Source organism: Chelonia mydas, chromosome 8 (assembly GCF_015237465.2).
Source record: "Chelonia mydas isolate rCheMyd1 chromosome 8, rCheMyd1.pri.v2, whole genome shotgun sequence".
Lineage (NCBI taxonomy): Eukaryota > Metazoa > Chordata > Testudines > Cheloniidae > Chelonia > Chelonia mydas.
Window position 1 is genome coordinate 105047521 of NC_057854.1, and position 27620 is coordinate 105075140.

The following is a 27620-nucleotide window of genomic DNA, read 5'->3' on the forward strand; positions in this document are numbered from 1 at the left end:
ATTGGTGTCAGCTGGGACTTCATGCTTCTGAAAAACCAAGTCACATTTGTGTGAAGAAAAAATTCACTAAACTCTCTAGTAGTGTTCCATACTCTCCCAGGGCCCACAGAATTCTCAGCGAGAGCAGCTTCAAATCCAGAGGTATTCCCATTCTATCTAGAGTAAGACTGAAGGTGTTTGAAATGCATTGTTCTGTGACAAGCAGCAAGAGACCTCATCTGGAATACTGTGTGCAGTTCTGGTCTCCCATGTTTAAGAGGGATGAATTCAAACTTGAACAGGTACAGAGAAGGGCTACTAGGATGATTCGAGGAATGGAAAACCTGTCTTATGACAGGAGACTCAAGGAGCTTGGTTTGTTTAGCCTAACCAAAAGAAGGTTGAGGGGAGATATGATTGCTCTATAAATATATCAGAGGGATAAATACCGGAGAAGGAGAGGAATTATTTAAGCTCAGGAGCAATGTGGACACAAGAACAAATGGATATAAACTGGCCATCGGGAAGTTTAGACTTGAAATTAGACGAAGGTTTCTAACCATCTGAGGAGTGAAGTTCTGGAATAGCCTTCCAAGGGAAGCAGTGGGGGCAAAAGACATATCTGGCTTCAAGATTAAACTTGATTAAGTTTATGGAGGAGATGGTATGATGGGATAACATGATTTTGGCAATTATTGATCTTTAACTATTCATGGTAAATAGGCCCAATGCCTGTGATGGGATGTTAGATGGGGTGGGATCTGAGTTACTACAGAGAATTCTTTCCTGGGTATCTGGCTGGTGAATCTTGCCCACGTGCTCAGGGTTCATATCTGGGGTCGGGAAGGAATTTTCCTCCAGGGCAGATTGGGGCACAGGTCACTTGCTAGAGGATTCTCTGCACCTCAAAGTCTTTAAACCATGATTTGAGGACATCAATAGCTCAGACATAGGTGAGGGGTTTATTGCAGGAGTGGGTGGGTGAGATTCTGTGGCCTGCATTGTGCAGGAGGTCAGACTAGATGATCATAATGGTCCCTTCTGACCTTAATATCTATGAGTGTGAGATATATTTGTATGTGCCCCCTGGAATCACAAGGCCTGTCCCTTCCCCAAGAAGGGTATCTGTGGCACACCTTTACGATGCCTAGACTTTTACAGATGCAGAGTCACAGACGACTGCAGTGCTACTATATGAGTACTGTTCATTTAGTTATATCCTCCGATCTCTTATGCTATGTCTACACTGGCAATTGAATAACAAAAATTGTGTCATTCAGAGGTGTTAACTTCCTGCCATCCCCCCGAAAGACAAAAGTTTTGCCACAAGTACCAGCGTGAACAGCTCGTTGCCAGCAGAAGCGCTCTCCTGCTGACAACGCAAATGCCATTCGTTGCGGGTAGAAGTCTTTTGTCAGCAGGAGAGCTGGCAAACAGCCGCTACACTGCGTTACTTTTACCAGCATGGCTGTGGTGACATGGCCATGTCGCTAAAAGCTGTGTAGTGTAGACATAGCCTATGATTCTAAAGACTTATACAAACATGTTTAAACATCCCCATAGCTGTTTCATACTCTAGGGCCTTGTCTACACTTGCAACAGAGTGTAGGGTACATGCAGTGATATGCTGCAGTGAAAACTAGGCTGTGTCCACACAGCAGCATGTACCTACACAGCAGTGACAGGCTCTGGCGGTGGAGGAAGCAGGGGAAGGCTGCTGGAACCCTTCCCTTCTACCTCCCCCCTGCCGGAGCTTTTCATGGTGGCTGGGAAAGGCTGTGGCAGCAGGGTGGCAGCGAGACACTACACTGCTAAAAAGAGCACTGTAGGCATGGGAGGCACTGCTTGGGCATATACAGAGCTGCGCAGGGTACATATCTTAAGGTTCTGGTGTGTCCGTATTCTATTCGCCTAAGCAGTGTCTCACCATTTACACGGCTATTTATACCCATGCTAGCTAGATGTGCAGCGTCTGTATTCGACAAGCCATTTAGCCTAGTTGTGAACAAGGCTACTGTCTCAAACAGATATTTGTTGTTAGGCAGGTAGACCTGGAAATGCATCTCTCCACTGAAAAATCAAGAGACTTTATAAACTCAATGTCAAATTAGACTCCAATTAAAATTTAAAGGGACAAGATGGGTGAGGTAATCTCTTTTATTGGACCAAGTTCTGTTGGTGAAAGGCAAGATTCCAAGCTACATAGAGCTCGTCTTCAGGCTGCAACATTACAAATTAAAATTTAATGCAGTTCTAATGGACTATGACTCCAATTTCTGGAGGACTAGGTAACTGAAGTCAAGCACTGATAACTCAGGCATTTGCAACTCCCATTGTCAGGTTCAGTCCTCTGGAAAAACTTCGCTGCCTAGTGTAAACAGACCTCTAGCTGCTCCTTTGCTCAACTATTTTTGCCCAAGTATCTGTTTATGCCATTTACAAATCAAGATGAGATGACAACAACTGGCGTTATGCAACACATACAGTCACCCATTTGCACAGATGAGTTAAAATCCCTGTGCATTTTGTTGTCCACAGTTTTCAAAACGAGTACAAGAGCCAAACATGAACAGTCTCCTCGCACCCGACCTGGGGCAACCAACTTCTTCAAGGCCGAATTTAGAGATGCCTGTTTGAGATTGTTTATTTTTTCCTTTACATTTTAACCCTCTGAATGCACTGCTCTATATGCTTCTCAAAAAGACTCAGAGCGATCATCCTAGGATGCATAACCTCAATAAGGACCTGCCCAAAACATCTAATTTTCCTTTCCAATACAGAAGTGAACATATTAGTTTCTAGATCTAACACAATCATGGTGGTCCCAAAAACCATTATAGGTTTAGTCCATCAGTCCTCCTTCACCCTAGAAGCCTGAGAGAAGAAAGCTTCTGCTTTTGCACATACTTAGACAGCCATCGGGTTATATCCAGTCCTCTCCTTTTATTTTAAAACTATGGGAATGTTTTTTCCCGATCCCTGCCATCAGGAAGCAGATTAAGGTGGGTCTCTAAAATTTAGTTTTCAGGAAAGAATTAATCTGAAAGCGAGGTGCTATGCACATAACTGATAGGAATTTAACAAGTTTGAGCTCAGCCAGAGCTAAGGGGGGGAAGTTTCAAAATATATGCAGCTGTGAAACAAACAAGGAAGTTTGATGCAACCTGAGATGGTAAAGGGAAGAGCAATACTATTTACTGGATCACACAGGTCTGCAGGCTTATTTAGCAACAGACAAACATTATTCTAAAATAAATTTACAACCTACTAGTTTACAAAATCCTGAGGAATGTGGCAGCTACCTTCTCCCTCAGCTTCTGCCATACAAAGAACAGCTCTGGGAGAAGTCCAGGATGCTTACCTGGTATGTCTGGAAGAGCATGCATACAGCACAGTGAGGGGGCTGCTGAGCCATGGTCTGATTATATTCTTTTTCTGCCTCAAAATTCTGAGGGCGATTTTGCCACAGCTGGCTAAGTGGTTTGGCCCAAGCCTCTGTCTCCTCAGCCTCTTCTTCAGGAGTTAGTTGCTCTGACATCTCTGCAACAAGAAATGGTTTCATTAGTGTTAGCGATATGTCCTGCTGCTGCCACTGTGTTGCAAGGAGAGCTTATGATAACCACCAAGATGAAGAATGGTCAGGAGAGGGGCTTCAATCTCTGACAGTGGGAAGTATGCACATTCCAGGAATGGTGAGAAATTGTTTATTTCCTTCTGAAGAAACACAAGGGAATTTAGCAGAAACATGAGCTGAGTACACCACAAAGAAATTCATGCAAATGAAAAGTATAGACATGCATGATCCTGTTCCTGCTTACAATGGGGTGACCAGCCCACACAAGCTCTGAACAGGGGCTGGAAGGGGCCAATTACCCCCCAGATGCAGCATATAAGGTTAACCAAGGACTGGCTGGAATGGCAAATGAAATTCGTATGGGGAAGGAGCTGGGACAGGATTATAAGCCAGGAAGTGAGAGCAGGAAGGGACGGCAGGGAAGAGGTCTGCAGTCACTCCCTGGAGGGAAAGGGAGTTAGCTAGGGGCAAAAAGGGGATCCAGGGGGATAGTAAACCTGGGTTCCTGCCCTAGGGTGGGGAGTCCAACAAGAGGCAGAGAATGGAGAAGTAGCAATAGGGAGCAGAGGAATCTCTAGTGGCAAGCCAGAGATCAGCAAGGAGATAGAGGTGGGATAGGAAGAAGCCCAGGGAAACAGCAGCAAGGAGTGGGACTGCAGAGACCTGGGCTGCTGGTTACAGGGTCCCTGTGGTGGAACCCAGTGTAGAGGGAGGGCCTGGGTTCCCCTACCAGCCATCTGAAAGTGGTACAGGACCTGCAGACTTGGAAAGGAAGACTGTCTGTGATAGTGTCTGGACAGCTTGTCTAGTGGGACTCTTATCCCAGAAGGCGGGACGGACTATACAGTGACTTAGCTGGAGGGCCAAGTCACAAAGAGGGACCACATTGAGTCAGAGAGAGAGAGGGGAGCTCACAGTGCAAGCAACCGATGAAGTAAAAGCTAATTCTCAGACCCAAATTACAAAAAGGAGCACCTGTAGTGAGGTGAACCCCTTCATACTGCTTCAAGGAGCCTACAATTTAATCAGATCCAAAGCATATACAGGCTAAATGGTCAGTCAAGAATGTGCATATTTTAAAAAATATGGATATTTAGTGGATTATTGGAAAGCGCCAAGGAAACATCAACTGTGGAATATAGAAATGAAGTTCAGCTACATTTAGAATTTGACTGGTATGCACAGTTGTGACTTTCTGTGACTGGAAAAAATATTCAGATTCCAAAGAAAGTAGTGGGAAAGGGTAAACACCTGGGGGTGAAACAATTCCACTGCCGAGGCCGTGCACTGGAGAATGAAGCAAGAATTCCAAGCAGAACTAAGAACCTCTCCTAGGCTGGAGAGAAGTCACATGCCTAGATGCCTCCCATATATCTTCAGTTACCTCATGGAACGTACCATATTGCCCTCATACATCTGGAGCACTCTCCACCTTCCCATCCAAGGCCTCCCCAGATAGCTGAATCCCACCCGACTAAAGTATGTAGAACTTACCATCATCACTGATGCAGTCTTTAACCACAAGAGGATGATGACGAGGAAGTTTGCTCAAGGGCTGGCGACGACCCTTTGACTTTTTACTCTCTTTCATTGATCTCAGGTACTCCGCCGCCACCTGGACAAGGCAAAGCAGCAACTCAGCAATCATCATGTTACAGCCAGTCAGATCCATTTTGGCCCAAAACAAGTTTAAAAAGAGGGCATTTTTACAAGACACTAAAACAAAGAAATATTTCCGTAAGGTATATTAAACTTTGGATTTATGCTTCTGAAAGTATTGGAAACCCAAGTATTTTAGCATTGTCCTGCTATAGGATAGCCAGACAGCAAAAGTGACCGTTTTCAGTGTTCAAGCTGAGTGAAATGCACAAAGTTAAACAGTCACCAGTTAATGGTGAAAAGTAAGTTAGATCTGTTGTGTAATCTACACTGGACAAGTCCTAACTCAGCCCATTATATAAGTTTGTTTACATAAGGCAAGCTAAAGCTGAAGACACACTCGCAAACTGGATTGTTTAAGTTAAAAACAGTGATAAGGGGTCTTCAGGGTTCCAGGTAAAGTCCTGGGTTGATATGAAGACATGCTGAAAGATTCTAGAAATGGGAGAAAACATTTACAGTTGAAGTCACTTAAGTGTGTTTTGATGAGGTAAAGGCTGAGGATGCCACGATCTTCTGGATATTGCTTATCTGGGGGGATAAGTGCATGACACTGAAAAAGTCAGCAGGATGCATGGACTGGAAGGAATGAGCGTTGCTATTAGAACTGGTGCTGCCCCGCACTGCTGCCATATTGATCCTCAAAGATGTCCTGATTAGATCAAACCAGAGAGAAGTAACCAGATGACCTCACTACATCACTTCTAGCTTTGGCTAAAATCCTGAACTTCTGAAGTATAACCCCAATGTTCCTACCGTCATCCACCTTCTTCCGTCTTTCTTCTTGCCCACCTTATTGCTCCTTCTCCCCTCCTGACAAGAATTTGGCTTAGCTTGCTCAGATAACTCCAACTTTTGCAACATTACTATGACCCTGGTATCAGAAAGGGAGCTAAAAGCAATGCCTTAAACAACCTGACACTGGTGAAAGTTTGCCAAATCTCTATGTGGCTGATAAACCCACATGCGAGGTCTGTAATTTCTCTGCAGCTAGGATGCAAACAGAAGATTTCTCTCCCCTTTCCAAAGTTTCATGGATTATAAAGCCAGAAGATCCACTGTAATCCTCCAGTTTGACTTCCTGTATAACAGACAGTAGTACTTTCCTGAATTAATTCCTGTTTGAACTAGAGAACCTGTTTTAGAAAAAACATCAAATCTTGATTTAAAGATTTCCAGTAATGGAGGATCCACCACAACCCTTGGAAAATGGTTCCAATTGTTAATTACCTCAACTGTTAAAAATATGAGCCTTATTTCTGTCTGAATTTGGCTAGCTTCAACTTCCAGTCATTGGATCTTCTTGTAACTTTCTCTGTGAGACTGAAGAGCCCTCTATCATCAAATTTCTGTTCCCCACATAGGTACTTATATACTGATCAAATCACACCTTAACCTTCTCTTGGTTAAACTGAAGAGACTGAGCTCCTTGCCTTTCTCATTATAAAGCATATTTCCAATCCTTTAATCATTCTCATGGCTCTTCTGTGAGCCCTCTCTGATTTATCATCATCCTTGAATTGTGGCCACCAGAACAGGACACAGTATTCCAGTAGTAGTCACACCAGGTCCAAACACAGATATAACTATTCCTATTCAAGATTCCACTTTATACATCCAAGGGTTGAACTAGCCCTTCAGGCCACAGCATCATACAGGGTTGAACATATGTTCAACCAACTATCAACCATAACCCACGTTCTTTTCAGACTCACTGCTTCCCAGAATAGAGTCCGCCATCCTCTAAGTATGACCTTACATTGGCTGTACTGAATCACATATTATTTGCCTGCACCCAGTTTAAGAGAAATCCAGACAGCTCTGTATCAGTGCCCTGTCCTATTAATTATTTATCACTCTCCCAATCTTTGGGTCATTACAAATAAAGTTTTGCATATGAATGCATATTTTCTTCCAGACCACTGATAAATGTATGAAATAGTATAGGGCCAAGAACTGATCTCTGCAGAACCCCACTAGAAATACAACTGCTTAATGATTCCCCATTTACAATTACAGTTTGAGACCTGTCAATTAACCAGTTCTCAATCTACGTAATTTGTGTCATGTTGATTTTGTACTGTTCTAGTTTTATTCAAACTGTCATGTGGTACTAAATCAAATGCCTTACCAAAGCCTATGTATATTACATCCACACTATTATCTTTACCAAATGTACTCTCCTTAAAAAAAAAAAGTTTGACAATCTATTTTCCATAAACCCTTGTTAACTGGCATTAATTAATCTCCTTTAATTCTTCATTAATCAAGTCCTGTATCAGAAGTTACATTTTTGTGACCAGGGTCAATATCAGACCGATAATTATCACGGTCATCCCATTTACCTAGTTTTCCTCCAGTCCTCCGGCACTTCCCAAGTATTCCAAGGGTTACTGACCAATCAACATTAATGGTCCAGAACGCTCCTTGGCCAGCTCTTTTAATAAACTCAGAAGCAAGTTATCTGGAACTGCTGATTTAAAGAGGTCTACCTTTAGTAGCTGCTGTTTAACATCCTCCTGAGTTATTACTGGAATGAGAAGTATTTCATTGTGATGTACGCACACATCTGACTCCCCTGCTCCACCCCAAATACAGAACAGAAATATTTAAATGAACACTTCAGCACTACTGACAATTCCACCATTTCCATCTAGTAATGGACCAATTTCATTTATACAGTTCCTGACTGGATTCATAACTATTTAGTTTTGTAAATCTGGCCCTTTAAAGACAGCAAAGTATATGTATTACCCGTTTGGATTTTATATTTTTTGGGTTCACACAGACTGATCAAGTCATGCTCTCTTGATCAATCTGTGATATTTTGTTTTAAAGGGAGATTGAGCCTGTTTCAGCACCACCACCTCAAAGCTACCTGATCTAAAAATCTCCCCCCTAAAATACAACCAGTAAAACCATTTAGGAAGACTAAAGAAAGGGTTTCTTACTATAAAAGACTATCCAACAAAAGGGAAGTGGAACAAGAGAAGCTGAACGGCTTTCATTTTAATTTCAATTTTTTATAGAACGTAAGAACAGCCATACTGGGTCAGACCAAAGGTCCATCTAGCCCAGTCTTCTGTCTTCTGACACTGGCCAATGCCAGGTGCCCCGGAGGGAATGAACAGAACAGGTAATCAAGTGATCCATCTCCTGTCACCCATTCCCAGCTTCTGACAAACAGAGCCTAGGGACACCAATCCTGCCCATCCTAGCTCATAGCCATTGATGGACCTATCCTCCATGAATTTATCTAGTTCTTTTTTGAACCCTGTTATAGTCTTGGCCTTCACAACATCCTCTGGCAAAGAGTTTCACAGACTGACTGTATTATGTGAAGAAATACTTCCTTTTGTTTTAAATCTGCTGCCTATTAATTTCATTTGGTGACCCCCTACTTCTTGTGTTAGAAGAAGGAGTAAACGCTTCCTTATTTACTTTCTCCACACCAGTCATGATTTTATAGACCTCCATCGTATCCCCCCTTAGTTTATTTTCCAAGCTAAAAAGTTGCAGTCTTATTAATCTCTCTTCATACAAAAGCTGTTCCATACCCCTAATCATTTATATTGCCCTTTTCTGAACCTTTTCCGATTCCAATATATCATTTTTGAGATGGGGTGACCACATCTGGACGAAGTATTCAAGATGTGGGTGTACCATGGATTGATATGGAGGCAATGTGATATTTTCTATGCTATTATCTATCCCTTTCTTAATGATTCCCAACATTGTTAGCTTTTTTGACTGCCGCTGCACACTGAATGGATGTTTTCAGAGATCTATCCACAAACACTCAAAGATCTTTCTTGAGTGGTAAAGCTAATTTAGACCTTATCGTTATATTTATTTATATATATTCTGTGAGTTTAGTAAAAATGTAACAAGTTTTAATGTAAGCCAGCAATAACTTGACATGAATAAAACAAGGTTTTAACTAATATCTTGTATGTTGTTGGTCCCAAGACACCTTTTATCAACCTGACAAATTTTTGAAATGTTTACTTTTAGAGATTTGAGGTGATAAAGAAATTTGTTTTTCCAAAATGTGTGACTTTTTGACTTGTGTCCCTGATAGTATTATACATCCAAACGAAAAAGGTTTCTCTCGATCCAGTTTGTGAGGTGACAGTACCGAAACATTGATGGTCTGAATGATAATTTAAATTAAAATTACAGTCAGGTCCCATTGTAAAGATTAAATGACAGAGAAATTACCAAGTAAGGAGATCTGTTGTACTGTCACCAGTAGAATCGAAAGCATGAGTGCAATAGAGGACGGACACTTACAATTAACAAACCCACCAAATTCACCACAGCATAATGCAGTTCTGAACTTTCCCCATCAACAGCTGCCATTCATACCTCTGCAAGTTCCTGTTCATTCACACTGGCTGTAATGCTGGCTTTCTTCCCTGAGGCATGTTCACTGTCAGCCCCATTGGCATCTCCTTTAGCATAGCTATGGACAGTAAGAACCCCAGCTTGGCCAAGAGTTCTTCTGGGCAAGAGTTCAGCTGACTCAGAGTCTGAAGTAGAAGAATATGCTGGAGAGCTGGACTGAAGGCTGAAAGCTGAACTCGGCTTAGAAGCAGTGAGGGCTGAGGTGGAACTGACTGAATGAGGAATGGAAAGATCCAGTGCAGCTGCCTCTTGCTCTTCCTCGTCCTCCTCCTCCTCTTCCAGTTTCACATTTTTCAGTTCTTCAAATTTGACTTCTGAAGAATCCACATAATCTGAAACAAAGACAGATTGTTGATGAAGTCAGGGCAGCTTGGAGACTGCCTTGAATTAGGCACCATGAAATGATGGAGAAGACAACCACTAGATAGGAGGCTCCTGGCTGTGCAGAAGAAACGGAATGCACAATCAGGAAACAGTAGCTGATTTGTTCACACATCCTGTCAGGTAGTTCACACACTGCTTAGCAGGAAGGATCCTACGGTAAGAAATGCACGTGCTTTACTGAGCGACTGACCCTTGCCCTTTTCCTCTCTGTCTAGTCACTTGTCTAATGTCATAGAAGCTCTCTGGCCAGGACTGTTGAAGCATCCAGTATGTTTCTAGACAGAGGGAAATGATGAAGTGGAAAGACTAGAAAATTCTAGAAGCTGGAAGGGCCAGCCTTTTTACAGAAATCTCAAACACTTCCTCTTTCCTTTGAGACTCCTTGGAAATAGGAAGCTCCAAGGACATTTTCAATCATCCAAGCAGCCACAAGACAGTTGTCTGCACCCTTGTTCGTCCCCTCCCTCCACCCTGCTCATATTGGTCTCCTCCTCCTCCTGTTCTTAACTAGAAGTGCCACCTACATGTCGGGTGCTAACAAAGTCATTTAGGCAAGCAGTGGTCTCCATATGAACCAGCAGTGGAGTCAAAAATGCCACACACCCAGGAGCAGAGGGCAATAAATTGAAAGCCTCCTAAAGAGGGACTCTGGAGAAGGAAACCCCAAGGCACATGAATATTCCAAACACTCTGCTTGTCAAGGTTCAAACAGGCCTTTGTGACACGCTGTCAAACTCAAGTGGCCTCTTATTTAAGAGGGGATGACCTGGATTCAGCACTAGTGCCTCTGGTCTGACCTTTAAAACACAAAACTTATCATACTATACAGTAAGATAGAACTTGAGAAGCAATTACCTGAAACTGGGAGTCCATCTTCAGCCTGCTGCACAAGCTCACTAGTGGGTCTGACAGGAGGCTCTGCCAATTCCACCTCATACTGCACAGAGCTCAGCTCCTCCTTAGGAAAGGCTTCGCTCTGACTCACCTCTTGGGGCACCTCGAGGCAGACCCTGTGCCTCTTGGTTCCTATGCGATGCTTGGGCAGACTGCAGAAAACAAACCCACAAGTGGTTGATCACACAGAATTACTTAGGTGAAATGTCAGGTCAGTACCCTCAAGAAATGCCTGGTTTGGGTCATATGCCAGATGCCAGGAATTTTAGAAACCAGCACTGGGCAAGCCATGCACTCTTGGCTATTTCAAAATAGCCTCGTGTAGTACCACTCATCTTTAGGTTCCCTCAGCCCCACAATGTATGATTAAAAGATGCCAGAGTACATTGCCTCCCCTTATGTAAAATTCGAGACCACCAGCTTAGACATCACTGTTAAACTATTCCTTAAGCAACAATGAATAGGAATTGTGTACTATCATGGCAACTCCAGCATTGATGCTGCTGGAATTTGGCCATGGAGAATGTTTCCACAATCCCAACAAAATGCTTCTTTGTTCTGGTCTCCAACACACAGCACTCCTCCCCAACTTCAGGCTTTGGACAGCAATGACCTAAGTAGGCAAACCATGGTGGACCAAGCTAGTGCTGTTGTATGGCTCCCTGCCATTTCTCCCCTGACAGATACACATCAGCTTGGACCTAACCACTTTAGTGAAGAGCAAATCCTCTTCCTGAGACAGGAACCAGCCCAATCCCAGCTGCTTATGTTCCATTGGAATGTAAAGCATTCCAATGCAGCACGTTACACTGACTTGTCATTGAACAGGGAAGCATTCACCATTATGTGACATACCTCTTCTTCTCGTCCATGTCTACATCCTCTTTACATGCCTCCCCAGTTTCTATTTCCTCACTGCACTGCTTCCCATTCTTGACTTTCTGGAAGAGCTCCCCCTTGAAGAACTCTGCTGCCTCTGGTGTGGGAAGGGTGTGGTCAATGGCAGTCACATCTTTCCCAGCTTTCCAGAGCTTGTAGCGATCTGGCTGGTATTTCCTCACAAAAACATCCATGGAGATCTTCACCATATCCTTCCGACATGAGCACTGCAGTTATACAGAAGACACTAGGCCAATTACATAAGCATTTTATTTTCCAACCCAATACCACTTTGTTCTTTTGTATCTCAACTGATCCAAAATACCCTCCAAGTGGTGAGACTCACATCTAAAATCTCCCTTGTCAGGATTATCCATCTATTATACCTGGGGAATCAGTGAGGACAAAGATCAAATGGCTTGTACAAGATCACATAAGGAAGTCAGCATAAATGACAGAACAGAAACAAGGAGAGCGAGCAGGTTGCTAGCCAAAAAGAAAAGCCACACCCGAGTGCATCGACCTATTGGCGGAGTTATCCACATAGTTAAGAGCACCAACCCATTTGCAGGTTGTTTGAACTCCTCCCCATTTACAGAAATTTCTGTTCTGGGCCCTCTGATCTTTACATTGCAGAAATGAAGCTTAAATAATATCTGCAGCTTAGATGACAATGCAGTTGGGTCCAGGGACAGGTCTTTAGCTTCTAAAGTTCTCTGCTTACTGGCAGCAAGTTGACTCCTCTTGCCCAGAGTTACACTTCCAGGGCTAGCAAATCTTAATGGGTGTGTCCAGGGTGAGAAAGTAAGGATGGCCTTGCACGGTGGTGAGAGGGAGCGATCATTTGGACTGAACAGGCTCTAGCACTTCATAAATAGACTTTTAGTTGAGTTCTCTGGCAAACAGCAGTCTGTTGCTTGTGGGCTTGTCTACACACAAAAGTTGTATCGCTTTAACTATCCTAGCAGAGGTAGGGCTGTACCACCAGTTATATCCGTATAAAGGTGTTATACCAATGTAGCCTATTCCCTTAAGGAAAGCAGAATAAGTTATACTAGTATAAGGCACCTTTGTAATGAGATAACTATGTCCCACTAGGGGTTGTGCCAATTTAATTACCTCAGTACAAAAACATCTCTAAGCGAAACAGCTACAGTTGGTACAAAACCTGTTTAGACTTGGCCTAAGACCCTGCCATAATGTGCAACCTTCCAGTACCTGCTCAGTCTTACCCAGCAGTTACAGTCTAATCTCTTATGCTCTAAACCCTTAATATGATCCCATCTGAGATATCCAGAGGAAGAGATCGGTGTTCCATCATTTGCTGCCCAGAGTCTAAATGGGCACCAAACCCCTAGATAAGAGGCTCATTTGACTCTGCTGCCTGTAGTTATAGGAGATAGGAACAATGGTTTGTTCTAGATGATCAGGCAAAGAACCAGACGTCAAAAATACACCAAAGCAGATTTTTTTTCATATGCAATAAAAAAAGGACAGTAGACCACTTACTAACACAGACTGCTTTCCATATTCAATCCACCGAAGCGTAGCAAAGTTGGTAGATTCAGCACAATTAAACCCATGATTAAAGCCAGCATGATAACCATAAGGGAATGTTATCATGAATTCTCCAGCTTCCTGTGTCACCTAAAAGAAAGGAAGTCCACAAAGACTGTTAACTGGTTCATAAAACAGTTCTCATTCTCCTGGGTTTGACATATAAGCTGCCTTTCCTCTTCTCTTTAAAAAAGGGAAGGAGGAGGATCCTGGGAACTACAGGCCAGTCAGCCTCACCTCAGTCCCCAGAAAAATCATGGACCAGGTCCTCAAGGAATCAATCCTGAAGCACTTACATGAGAGGAAAGTGATCAGGAACAGTCAGCATGGATTCACCAAGGGTAGGTCATGCCTGACTAATCTAATAACCTTCTATGATGAGATTACTGATTTTGTGGATGAAGGGAAAGCAGTGGATGTATTGTTTCTTGACTTTAGCAAAGCTTTTGACACGGTCTCCCACAGTATTCTTGTCAGCAAGTTAAAGAAGTATGGGCTGGATGAATGCACTATAAGGTGGGTAGAAAGTTGGCTAGATTGTCGGGCTCAACGGGTAGCGATCAATGGCTCCATGTCTAGTTGGCAGCCGGTGTCAAGTGGAGTGCCCCAGGGGTCGGTCCTGGGGCCGGTTTTGTTCAATATCTTCATAAATGATCTGGAGGATGGTGTGGATTGCACTCTCAGCAAATTTGCGGATGATACTAAACTGGGAGGAGTGGCAGATACGCTGGAGGGCAGGGATAGGATACAAAGGGACCTAGACAAATTGGAGGACTGGGCCAAAAAAAACCTGATGCGGTTCAATAAGGATAAGTGCAGGGTCCTGCACTTAGGACGGAAGAACCCAATGCACAGCTACAGACTAGGGACCGAATGGCTAGGCAGCAGTTCTGCGGAAAAGGACCTAGGGGTGACAGTGGACGAGAAGCTGGATATGAGTCAGCAGTGTGCCCTTGTTGCCAAGAAGGCCAATGGCATTTTGGGATGTATAAGTAGGGGCATAGCGAGCAGATCGAGGGATGTGATCGTTCCCCTCTATTCGACATTGGTGAGGCCTCATCTGGAGTACTGTGTCCAGTTTTGGGCCCCACACTACAAGAAGGACGTGGATAAATTGGAGAGAGTCCAGCGAAGGGCAACAAAAATGATTAGGGGTCTGGAACACATGACTTATGAGGAAAGGCTGAGGGAACTGGGATTGTTTAGTCTACGGAAGAGAAGAATGAGGGGGGATTTGATAGCTGCTTTCAACTACCTGAGAGGTGGTTCCAGAGAGGATGGTTCTAGACTATTCTCAGTGGTAGAAGAGGACAGGACAAGGAGTAATGGTCTCAAGTTGCAGTGGGGGAGGTTTAGGTTGGATATTAGGAAAAACTTTTTCACTAAGAGGGTGGTGAAACACTGGAATGCGTTACCTAGGGAGGTGGTAGAATCTCCTTCCTTGGAAGTTTTTAAGGTCAGGCTTGACAAAGCCTTGGCTGGGATGATTTGATTGGGGATTGGTCCTGCTTTGAGCAGGGGGTTGGACTAGATGACCTCCTGAGGTCCCTTCCAACCCTGATATTCTATGATTCTTATGCAAGAATTTTCACTGTTTCCTTACCATGCTGGAGACACTCACTCAGCAGTAGCTGGTAAAATTGCAGTGAAGACAAAATGACTTAGAATGTTTATTTCAAGCTATGCTGGCCAAGCAAGCAAATAGATTCATGCCCTACTCAGGTCCCCTATTGCAGTGCAATGAACTACAGTCAAAAACTCAAGATAGTACAGTATTAAATATACAGCAGAAAACTTTTGGCAAAACTCAGGTCCTCAGCAATTCACCTGCATAAACAGACGTGGTCAGACACTCCAAGACCACAGAAGATACAGGTTAGATTGCATGCTTCTAGAAGTCCTAGTCACATGGGCATCATAAGAATTTACATTTTAAACATTTTCTTTTGCTGATTAGCTTAAAAAAAAATCCCTTCCCATCTGCCCTCCTCAGAAATCCCCACCGTCTCTCCAAGCGGACATTCTGGGAACCCTTTGACTGGACTTGCTATACTTAAAAGTATCCCAGGCCTTTTCCCTTCACCTTATCAAATGGGATGCCATATTTCTTCAATATCAATGGAGAGATGAGGGTCATCTTGTGACGGAGAAAAGCTTCACAACTCTGGGCACTTCCTGGAAAGAAGCCTGTTTAAAGAAGGGTATGGAGAGATGTTGAATGCTCTGCTGCTGAAGCCAGGAAAGAATAAGTTAATTAATCAGTACTCTACTAGGAAAGTTACTGCCCACACAAAGTAACTCCCCTCTGGCCTAGAATAGGTGTATTCCATTCTGGACTGTACAAACCTGTACTATGTAAGGAAAACATGGTCAGAAATCAGATTGGTGACCTAAGCCGATATAGCTGCAGGCCTTAAAGAGGCCTTCTCTACAATATAGGGGATGGGGTTCAGTTACCTTCCCCAAGTCAACAGAAACCTTTATCAAAAGAGCAAAGACGATCTGCATATTCTTTTCTTGCCTTTTTAAGCAAATTCAAGTGACAGCAACTTATTTTGGAAAATTAAGTAAGTTTTTAATACATGGCAACCAAGTAGTTTATGTTCAAAATGCAGCCTTTTAAAGAAGTTCAACAAAACCACTACGAACAGAACAGGTGTTGTAATTTTAGTAAGAGTCAAAGAAGACAGCTCATGGGGCTTTAGTGATAATCTTGTATTATTAAAACCCATAAGCAATAGCACAGTTGTGCATCAGGCAGAATACAAGATTAACAAGTCTAATTCCATAGTCCAAGCTAAACTAAGGGCAAAAACTTGAACATGAATAGTGGAGTGAGTAGTTTTTATAGCCTTAGTTTTAATTTATAAAACATTTTTGTCTTGAGTGTTCCCCTTATAGCAAGAAACACAAAAATAACCTCACATTATCAAGTGACAAGTTATGAAAACAATTGTATCACCACATACAGAACTACGGTCCACACCCACGTGAACACGTAAGCATGTTACAGTCTGACAGAGACCTGAAGCCTATCGTAATTATCCCCCTACCCCATGTAAAAGGCAGAATATAGGATCAGGACAGAGAAGAGTTGAATGATTACCTTTGGCAAGTCGCTCCAGTCGCTTCCCATGCTCTGGAGGGATGGAATACCTGCAGTCACAAGAGCAAACCAGTAAAAAAAGGGGACAAGAAAGTTTGGTTCTTTTAAAAAAAAAAAATCCATTTACAACTTCAAATATAGAACAGTCAGCAAGATGTAGATTGCCTATTTATCCCACTAACCTATATTAGCTCACTCAATTTTCTCTTTTCTCTAAGGACGGACGAGAGAACTACTGGTGAAATGATTGGTTAGGCCAGCGATACAGTATTGATTTGACCCTGTTACATACAGGAAAATTCCATCTATTTCTCTCTCTTCAACAGCCTGGAAGCTCAAACAACTGCTTTCCAGTATGAACAAGTTGGGAAATGTACCTGTTAGTTCAAACTGGCATTTGAGCCTCCTGTTAGTTGCAGACAGATTGCTGGGAGAACATTGTTTGAAACACTGGTCATACAAGGGAGCCCAAGAGTCTCCCAGAGGACCTCCCCGTATAGACTATTCTCCCCACTGGAAAAGCCAGTTTCCCACCTAGATTCACACTAAGCAGAGAAAAAGAGCAATGTTTAATTTCACCTCTGCTATAGGTGCCCTTCCTGGCAGATATCTGTCACTGAAAAGTATCCAACTTCAATGCTGTCTCTGCACTGCAGAAAATGCCATGCTTGACAAGGGTACCAAACTGCAACCCTAAGGACTCCATTATTTCTAAGGCATTCGGAACCATTCACTCTAAGCACTCTTATCAAGAAGTACTACCCATCTCTCCCGTAGCCTTGTACTGGAAACGCACAGTTCCTCCAGTGTGAGAGGGCTCCCCACTGCGAGGCACTGGAAACTTCCAAATGCAGAAAAAAAGCATTTAGGTCAGGATGACCCGCCACCCTTCTAAATTACAATAATTTAAAATCCCCCTCACTGTGGAGGATTATAATACGCTGACCAGTTTAACTGTCTGTCCATCACGCTTCGCTTTATTTAAATCTTCTCACTACACGTTTGCTTAGTTTGATAAAATACTCTTACTACAATTTTTATCAAGCAAGTGTTGCTATTGCATCTACCTAAAATAATCCAATAATTGGTCATCACTTCCACTAAAATATTAAATCTCTTGTTTGCTTCGGCAAGAGTCTGGGGAGAAGTCTCTGAAGTACTTGAAATCACGGCATGTTTGTGCAGCCAAAGGCATAACAAAAAGGGAGAAGTCTGAACTACATTAGTGAACATAGTACTAGTGTGGAAGGGGTTAAGAAGATAAAGCACTCCTACAAGCTTTGCACTTTAAGGACTGGGGGTGTCTCTGCACATTCCTTTCATGTACTCTACACTTTCTATTTCCCCCCCAAAACCGTTTCCAACCCTTCTAACCACAGTAATTAATTGCCCCAGACTGAAACAAATAGCACTAAGCAGCTAGAATTTCTACCATTCATTGGTTCACCTAACAGCCAATTGCAATCAAGTTCTAAGGTGCAACACAATTAACTCTTTCCATTGATGACCTTAAAAACACCTAGGTGAGAGGCTTTTATCATAGGACTCGTAGCTCAACAGTTCTCATCATTTTGTTCCCACACTACTGGTGCTACGTGTCTCTCCACACGAGGTGCACCGAGATACAAAGCAAGAGGGACAGAGTCTCACACGCATGCCCAGCCCTGGCCCCCGATCCAGGTGTGGGGTGGGCAGGCTCCTCCTGGCAGGATCCAAGTGCAGAGGGGCTTACGGGGGGGGGATCCGGTGTGGGGTAAGAGGATTCTGTTGGGGCAATCTGGATGCACAGGGGCTCATGGGGGGGGGGGGGGGGGCGCAGGGGGGAGGTGCAGGGGAATGGGACTCTGCAGGGGGGTCCAGGTGAAGGTGGTTGGGTCTTGGCTGGGTGAGTCTGGGTGGTGGGGGAGTGGGGCTTGGTGGGATAGGAGTCTGGGTGCAGCTGGGTTGGGGTTCAGTAGGGTGGGGAGTTCAAGCACAGGGGGCTTAGCAGGGGTCTGGATGCAAGGGAGGGGTGGGGCTCCACGGGGAGTCTGGGTGCAGGAGGGCTCCAGATGCAAGGGGTGAGGCTCAGTGAGGGGGGTCTGGGGATGGGTCGTCTGGATGCATGGGGGTTGGGCAGCCAGGGGAGTTCCCTGTATAGTGACCCCTCCCTCCGTGACTGAGGAGGGATAGCAGCAGGAAGCGGGATGGTACAAAGCTTCTTGCAGCTGGGGGAAGTTTCTGAGGGTGGGTGTGGCCCAGCCCTGGCTACTCCTTGCAGCTCATCCTCCCCTGTCCCCACCCAAGCCGGAATTAGAGCTGAGCCTGGCGTAGGGTACGAGCCACTGAATCACAGAATCATAGAATATCAGGGTTGGAAGGGACCTCAGGAGGTCATCTAGTCCAAACCCCCCTGCTCAAAGCAGGACCAATCCCCAATTTTTGCCCTGATCCCTAAATGGCCCCCTCAAGGATTGAACTCACAACCCTGGGTTTAGCAGGCCAATGCTCAAACTACTGAGCTGGCCAGGGTGTCCGAAGCCCTGTACCCCCTGGGGGTGATTTACCGCTCCACCTGTGCTACCGGGGAGGGATACATGATCACTCTTGCAGCTTCCTTTGGCTTCCCTGCCAGAAGTAATTTTTCTGCGGGGAAGCAAAAATATATCAATCTGTGGGGGATATGAATTATGCGCACATGCAGTGGCACAGAATTCCCAGGGAGTAAAGGAGCAGTAGCCTGAGGAGATGGAGTTAAAAAAAAAACAAAAACACTATTTTCCTAGGAATAGCTATCCCTTGTTTGCCCATCTGTCCCTCCCCATTTATCGAGAGACTCCAATAGTTTATGGTCTTCTCTCTCTAGTGAATCTTGGAGGATACTCCAGAAAACCTTACCATGACTTGGGTTCTCCAAAGTGCAAGTAATTAATACTATAGAGGTCCATGTCCTCAGTATGCCAGGCAAAGGAGGTTTTCCACATGCCGAAGTAGAGGTAAGGAGTATTCACTCCCTCGATGGTTATGCCACTTTCATTCTCCACTACGTCCAGGATTGTGTTCAACTTGCCAATATTCCACTCATGTACATGCTGCAAAACATGGAGCTCAGATTAAGCAAGAATCAGCAAGGAAAGCAACATGTTAGCAAGACATCAGTTCTATAACACTCACCCCTACATCACTCTGTACTTTGGGTCACAGAGATTTGTTTTTCAATTTTGCTGAGCAATCTGAAGTCTTCACCTCCCCGTGACTCCCCTCCCCCCACCTTTTAAATACAAGTCTCATTTTCTATTAGCCTGTATTTAACTGCTACTAATCACACCCCTCATTAACATCTCAGCATAAAGGCCGAAATCAAAGAGGAACGTGCGTGACATGAGTCTGAAATCCCCTAGCCTCTAGAGCAGGGGTGGGCAAACTTTTTGGCCCAAGGGCCACATCTGGGTGGGGAAATTGCATGCAGGGCCATGAATGTAGGGCTGAGGCAGGCGGTTGGGGTGCAGGCTCCAGCAGCTCCGGGGTGGCAGCGGAGCGCAGTGGGGCTCAGGCAGGCTGCCTGCCTGCCCTGGCCCTGTGCCACTCCCAGAAGCTGCTGGCACCACATCCCTGTGGCCCCAGGAAGTGGGGGGGAGGAGAAGAAGCAGCAGAGGGGAGAGGCAGGGGGCTGCGCGTGCTGCCCTCAGCTGCAGCTACCTCCCCCGAAGCTTCCATTGGCAGCGGTTCCCCGTTCCCGGCCAATGGGAGCTTCAGGGGAGGTAGCCACAGAGGAGAGCGGCGCACTGAGCCCTCTGCCCCTGCCACCCTCTCCCCAAGGGCCATAGGGACGTGGTGCTGGCCGCTTCCGGGAGCAGCGCGGGGCCCACGGTGCCGGCAATCCCGCTGGCCGGATCCAAAGCCCTGATGGGCCAGATCCGGCCCACGGTCCATAGTTTGCCCACCCCTGCTCTAGAGACAAACACTTCAGTGTGAGCCACACAGCCGGGCAGCACAGGTGTAGAAAGCATGCACCACCACCCACTACACTGGTCCTGTCCAATGGGAAGGGGACTTCAGCATCCAGAACTGTCATGTTTTTCTTCCTACCACTGTGTTTCCTTCCAACCCCCTGTTAAAAGATTGGAATAGACCCCTACAAATTTTTGAATGGAGGTGCGCACCTCTTTGGAAATCTCAGACAGAGGTCCACAGACCACAGTTTGAAAACTACTGTTCTAGTCTAACAAACTCTTACCGGCAAAACGTTGCCGCATGATTATGCGCTCAGTTCTGATGGTTATCAGCATGTCACAGCAATCAGGGTGAGTCACACCACAATTAAGTTATCAAACTACAAAGAGTCCCCCACGGAATTGTGTACAGCAGCAGGATACACAGGCGATACATGTTCCCTGCTAGTCTTCATTTCAGGCTCCTTTGTATTCGTAAGTACATTAGCACCATTAAGTCAGCTTTGTGCCTTACCTATATTTATATTTTTAATTAATTTTGGCTCCCAGGAGTTTCCAACTGTATTACAATAAAGCACTAATGAATGGATACACATAAATACTCTCAGTGTCTTCTAGTCAGCCTCAATAATTTTGATTTAATTACAAATATGTTAGAGGTACAACTGATTGCATCTCCCACGTAATATATTTCAGAAGAGAGAAGTCTGCTATGAACTCCATTAAACACTTCTGAAACTTTGCAAAGCTGAATTCCAGGGCAGAGAGTTTACATGATAAACCCTATCAAGATTCACAAGGATGATTATGCCACTGGAAGACAAAGTATTTTCCTTCACCTTCTCATAGAGCGTGCCATTAACATCAGCACCATAGATGGGGGCATTGAAAGTGAGGTTCTTCCAGTATTTCCGCTCAAGGTCCTCAAAGTCGGTATATCGGGGTGTACAGTACCTTAAAAAAAAAAAAGAGCCGTTTCATCAACTCATTTAAGCAATAAAAATTTTGCAATTCAATACATTAGAGTTTAGAGCAACAGCCCAGAATTAAGAAAGCAGCCAGAAGGTTATATTCAAAAAGTTAATGAAAGAATAAAGAGGCACATTTAGCGTATCTCTGAGTAGCTAGGGCACTGGACTGGGAGCCAGGGGACCCAGGCTCTATTTTCCGCTCTGCCATAACCTGTTGTGTGACAGTGGGCAGGTCACTTCACTTCTCACCCGCTTTTTGTACAGTGTCTGGCAAAATGGGACCCCTACCTTAGTTGGGATCCGTAGGTACTACTGAAATACTAATCCCCAGCATAACTCCCCCAGCAAGTTACAAGTTTGCAAAGCATATAGTTTATCCTTTACTGTTTAAACGAACAACCCACACTGAACAAAATGGAATAATGTGCATTTAATTTCTTCTTTAATCCTCAAGCCACATCTTGTCGAGGAAATAATATCTTTTTAAAAAGTTAATTTACTAACAATTACATTTATTTAATAAAGTATCATGTAAGTCTAGTTTACATTTCAATTTCTCTCAGCTAGAAAAATGGAAACTAATGAAAATTTCACTTTCTGGATCTCAGAAACTAGCCTAGTAATGCAACTTTTGGGGTTTCAAACACAGCAATAAAATAGCTAAAACTCAGTTTTATGAGTGACTATAAAAATAACATTGTTAGGTTCCAAATTTGTGGTCTTTCAATACCTCAAGGTCAAGGGTGCTCAGTTAATCATGAAAAACCATTTGTTTCTAATTTCCAGCCCTGTAAACTACTTGTAATTTCAGTTGTTAGGTTCGGAGAGCAAGTGCTGGGTGATGTTGGTATCATATTAGATGATCTGGTGCTCTCTTCTGGTCTTAAACTCTATGTAGCGCCTGCGGGTCAATTTCCATCCTTTCCTTCTTGTACATCAGTTTAAAAAAAAAAAAAAACCAAACAAAAAAAACCCCCAGAAGACCAAAAAATGCCACCACAGCTAAACAGAGTAAAACAGGCAGTTATAGGCAAAAAAGCATCCTTTAAAAACTGGAAATCAAATCCTACTGAAGAAAAGTAGAAAGGAGCATAAGCTATGGAATAGAATTGGGCAGGTCAAAAAAGAATTTGACAAGCAACTAGCAAAAAAGGGTTAAAAAAACTGTGTACATTCATGGAGGATAGTTCCATCAATGGCTATTAGCTAGGATGGGCAAGGTTGGTGTCCCTAGCCTCTGTCTGCCAGAAGCTGAGAATGGGCAACAGGGAATGGATCACCCGATGATGACCTGTTCTGTTCATTCCCTCTGAAGCACCTGGCACTGGCCACTGTCAGAAGACAGGATACTGGGCTAGATGGGCTGATCCAGTATGGCCGTTCTTATGTTAAAAGACAACAACAACTAACAGCAAAACACAAAAAATATTAAGTGCATCAGAAGCAGGAAGCCTGCCAAACCATCACTGAGGCCACTGGACAATCAAGGTGCTACAGCAGCACTCAAGAAAGACAAGGCAGTTGAAGAGAAACTACATGAATTCTCTGCATTGGTTTTCACGGCACAGGATGTGAAGGAGATGCCCACACCCGAGCCATTCTTTTTAGGTGTCAACTCTGAGGAACTGTCCTAGATTGAGATGTCAGCAGAGAAGGTTTTGGAACAAACTGATAAATTAAACAGTAATAGGTCACCAGGACCAGATGACATTCACCAAAGAGTTCTGAAGGAACTCATATGAAATTGTAGAACTATTTACTGTGGTATGTAACCTATTACTTAAATCAGCTTCTGTACCAGATGACTGGCGGAGACCTAATGTAATGTCAATTTTTTTAAAAGGGTCCAGAGGAGATCCTGGCAGTTACAGGCTACTAAATCTAACTTCAGTACCAGGCAAATTGGTAGAAATTATAACAAAGAACAGAATTATCAGACACATAGATGAACGCAATATGTCAGGGAAGAGTCAACACAAATTTTGTAGAGGCAAATCATGCCTCACCAGTCCATTAGAATTATCTGGGGGGAGGGAAAGAAGGGGAAGGGGAAGGGAAGCAACAAACATGTGGACAAGGGTGATCTAGTAGGTATAATACAGTTGGACTTTCAGAAAGCCTTTGACAAGGTCTCACTTCAAAGGTTCATAAGCAAACTCAACAATCATGGGATAAGAAGGAAGGCCCTTTCATGGATCAGTAATTGGATAAAAGACAGGAAACAAAGGGCAGGAATAAATGGTCAGTTTTCAGAATGGAGAGGTAAATAGCAGGGTCCCCCAAGGATCTGTACTGGGACCAGTGCTGTTCAACATATTCATAAATGACCTGGAAAAGGGAGCAAACAAACAATCAGGTGGCAAAGTTTGCAGCCAACACAGAAATCAGTCAAGATACTTAAGTTGAAAGCAAACTGCAGAGTGTTACCAAGGGATTTCACAAATCTGGGCAACAAGATGGCAGATGAAATTCAAAGTTGATAAAGCCAAAGTAATGCACATGGGAAAACATAATCCTAACTATACATACAGGACTAACAGAAGTAAAATGTAGCAGGACAGATCTGTTAATTAATATGCCATTTTTGCATTGTCATTTTAAAGAAAATTTTGTTATCGCTAAAATGTTCTTTAACGGTTAACCAGCTAAATACCTCTACCCAAGAGAATCCATTTAACTTTACACTAAATAGAGAGAAAGCTTGTGTGATGGTAACTGATGCATAAGCCCCACAGATGTTAAACTGCAGGCACAAACACTCTTACTTGTCACTATTTGCAATTCTTCTAAATTCCCGGACAGTCATAGCCTTCTTCTGGATGTTGTACTGTGTGAATAGGCCAGACTGTCCAGTCACCACCTGCTGAATTGGAGCCGGGATGACCAGTTCATCAATATCATCATAGCATGTTCGCGGTTTCCATTCCTTTGGGGGAATTACCTGATGGTTCACAGAATAAAAGGCAAAGATCAGAAAACATAGCAATTCAACCTATGAGCTAAGTTACCTTTAAGCTGCATGGCCCCACAGCTGCCTATTAAGCCCTGTGCAAGGGCTCAGGGTTGCAGCAGGGAGAGGCACCCCTCCCCACCGTGGACCTGCCCCAGATCTGCCGTGGCCAGGCAGGGAGGAGCCCCTCCCTCACCCCTGCCCGGCCCAGCCCAGCCCTGCTGGAGCTGCCACAGCCAGGGAAAGGCACCTCTCCCCCAGCCCTGAGCTGCTGTGGCTAGAGAGGGCTGGGGGGAGTCCTCTCTCCCCACTGCACCCCAGGGGCAGCCTGCACCCCAAACCCCTCATCCCCGGCCCCACCCCAGAGCCCACACTCCCCAACCCTCTGCCCTAGCCCTGAGCCCCCTCCTGTACCCCTCATCCCCAGCCCCACCCAGAAGCCTTGACCTTTAGCCGGGGACCTCACCCCCTGCACCCAACCCTCTGCCCCAGCCCTAAATCCCCTCCCACACCCCAAACCTCTCATCCCTGGCCCCACCCCAGAGACCGCACCCCCATCCAAAGCCCTCATCCCCCCACACCCCAAGCCTCTGCCCCAGCCCCGAGTCCCCTCTCAAACTCCAAACCCCTCGGCCCCACCCCCACCACATTAATTTGGTTATCTGCACCAGTGTGAAGGTGATGTGTCACACATCACTTCCATATCGGTGCACATACCAAAATTCGCTCTGCACAAGGATGTAACGAATTAGAGGGAACACCGCCTCGGAGAGAAGCTTTATCTGGAGGACAAGGACTATTCAGTCAGCCACGTTCAGTAAGGCACGAATGCAGCAGGAGCAGGACGATGTCAAACTTCTTAGGATTGCTTTTAATTGTGGTTTGTGAGCAAGAACGAGAAGGTTCAGTTCATCAGACGCCACGACCTTCCGGCAATCAGCGCGGATGTCGGCGTGCCCACCCCCGGACACTAGAGAGACAAGGCGGGGAGCCCGCATCTCTTGCGGGACCCGCTTCTGCGGGCGAGCGGCGAGCTGGGAACGCCCCCGGCGCGAGGGGCAGCAGCGGGGGGCTCGGCGCCAGCTCGGGGCTCGGCGCCAGCTCGGGGGCTCGTCTCTCGCCCACAGAAGCGGGTCCAACAGAAGCTGCGGCCCCGCCGCTGGCCGCTCTCGCAGCGCCGCTCGGCAGACGGGCCGCAGCGCAGCCCGCAGCCCCCCGCAACGCGTCCGGCGGGAGCCGCGCGGGCCTGGCCGGTCTCGCGGCTCCTTGACCCGCCCGCAGCCGGAGGGGGCGCGACCCCCGCACGCCCCCAGGGTTAACGGGGCCGCCCTACACCCCCCGCGAGGGGGCAGCGTCCCCGCATCCCGCCCCGCACCCCGCCCCGGGCCCCGCACCCACCTTGGCGAGCCCGGCCCGGTGGGCGCCGCGGGCCTCGATGTAGGCGACGTAGCGGCCGAAGTCGCGGAACTGCGCGGCGGTGGGGCGGAAGGTCAGGATGCGGGCGCCGGGGTTCAGGCTCTCCAGCTCGGCGGCCATGGTCCCGGCCCGCGCGGGCCCCGCGCCCCCTGGGCGGAGAGCGGAAGCCAGTGAGCCCGCGACGGCAGCCGAGCCCCGCGAGCCCGCCCGGCGAGCCCGCCCCGCGCCCCGCCCCGCCCGCGGCCCCCGCGCGCCGCTTCGCTTCCGGGGCCCGGCGCCTGAGGGGCGAGACGGGCCGGGCGGAGCCGGAGGAGACCGGGACCGGCGGCCCCCGCGCGCGCCCCGCGGCCTCACCTCAGTCGGCGCTCGCGGCTGCCTCCGCCCGGGCCCCGCCACGATACGCCTCGGAAGAAGGAAAGAGAAAACAGCCCGCCCCCCCCCGTACCAACCTCCGCTCCCATTGGTGAGGCAGCACCGCGGCGGGCCAATCGCCACAGGGTCCGCATCAGCCACGCCTTCTCATTGGCTGAGCCCACCTGCCAATCATTTTCCTCTTCTTCCCCCAGTGTCGCCCCCACCGCGAACGAATCTCTCCTGCATCCCGAAATCAGTTCCGGCGCGGATGGATATACGGCTGCGCGCGACGATGTTACGTCAGGTGAAATGACAGCAACGTGAGCTGTATCCCTCCACTCGGCGTGCCGACTAAAGAATCCACCAGAGGGCTTCCACTGGACAAGCTCCTCCCGCCCTCTCAATCGGGCTAAGCCAATCACAGCGCAGCCTGGGATTCCAACCAATGAAAATTAGCGTCTCTCCCAGCCAGGGCGGTGGGAGTTGGCCAATCAGAAAGGAGAATATGTTGTTGCCAGGCAGATGGCAGAGTCCCCTGCTGGGGGCGGCGCAGTTGCTAGGGCACTGCCGGGCCGAAGAGACTCCGCCCTGCGGAAGGTCCCGTGCGAGAAGGGGCGTGCTGGGGGGGGGCCCGGCCGGGGCTGGGGGGGCCTGGGGACGGGGAGCCCCGCCCCCTAGTGCTGGGGGGGGGCCCTGCGGAGCTCCGCCCCCCTCGTGCTGGGGGGGGGCCCTGGAGAGGGGGAGCCCTGCCCCCTAGTGCTGGGGGGACCCTGGGGAGGGGTTGAGGAGCCCTGCCCCCCTGGTGCTGGGGGGAGGCCCAGGGGAGGAGGAGCCCTGCCCCCTAGTGCTGGGGGGACCCTGGGGAGGGAGATGGGGAGCCCTGCCCCCCTGGTGCTGGGGGGAGGCCCAGGGGAGGGGGGTGGGGAGCCCTGCCCCCTAGTGCTGGGGGGACCCTGGGGGGGGGAAGGGGGAGCCCTGCCCCCTAGTGCTGGGGGGACCCTGGGGGGGGGAAGGGGGAGCCCTGCCGCCTGGTGCTGGGGGGACCCTGGGGAGGGGGATGGGGAGCCCTGCCCCCTGGTGCTGGGGGGAGGCCCAGGGGAGGAGGAGCCCTGCCCCCTAGTGCTGGGGGGACCCTGGGGAGGGAGATGGGGAGCCCTGCCCCCCTGGTGCTGGGGGGAGGCCCAGGGGAGGAGGAGCCCTGCCCCCCTGGTGCTGGGGGGAGGCCCAGGGGAGGGGGATGGGGAGCCCTGCCCCCCTGGTGCTGGGGGGACCCTGGGGGGGGAGGCCCAGGGGAGGAGCCCTGCCCCCCTGATGCTGGGGGGAGGCCCAGGGGAGGGGGGTGGGGAGCCCTGCCCCCTAGTGCTGGGGGGACCCTGGGGGGGGAGGGGGAGCCCTGCCGCCTGGTGCTGGGGGGGCCCAAGGGAGGAGGAGCCCTGCCCCCCTTGTGCTGGGGGACCCTGGGGAGGGGGATGGGGAGCCCTGCCCCCCTGATGTTGGGGGGACCCTGGGGAGGGGTTGAGGAGCCCTGCCCCCCAGGTGCTGGGGGGGAGGCCCAGGG

At 47.1% G+C, this 27620-nt stretch overlaps 1 protein-coding gene across 6 annotated transcripts in view; it reads right to left on the reverse strand.

Moving 5' to 3' along the window:
- KDM4A (lysine demethylase 4A) overlaps nt 1-26292 on the reverse strand; it is a 41845-nt gene extending 15553 nt beyond the window's left edge. Inside the window, exons 1-13 of one of the 6 annotated variants that reach the window (XM_037906232.2) lie at nt 26158-26292; nt 25691-25857; nt 24108-24283; nt 21211-21325; nt 19317-19510; nt 16440-16489; nt 15417-15520; nt 13286-13423; nt 11753-12003; nt 10859-11049; nt 9581-9951; nt 5048-5168; nt 3341-3519 (exon numbers count right to left, since the gene is read on the reverse strand). In XM_037906232.2, the coding sequence (XP_037762160.1) occupies nt 3341-3519; nt 5048-5168; nt 9581-9951; nt 10859-11049; nt 11753-12003; nt 13286-13423; nt 15417-15520; nt 16440-16489; nt 19317-19510; nt 21211-21325; nt 24108-24283; nt 25691-25828 (2028 nt within the window). In that variant the 5' untranslated portion in view covers nt 25829-25857; nt 26158-26292. Of the gene's footprint in view, nt 1-3340; nt 3520-5047; nt 5169-7558; nt 7743-9580; nt 9952-10858; nt 11050-11752; nt 12004-13285; nt 13424-15416; nt 15521-16439; nt 16490-19316; nt 19511-21210; nt 21326-24107; nt 24284-25009; nt 25161-25690; nt 25934-26062 lie in introns of those variants that run through there. The other 5 variants (XM_037906230.2, XM_037906233.2, XM_037906231.2 and 2 more) reach the window with 5 other exon arrangements.
- Nucleotides 26293-27620: the final 1328 nt, after the last annotated feature.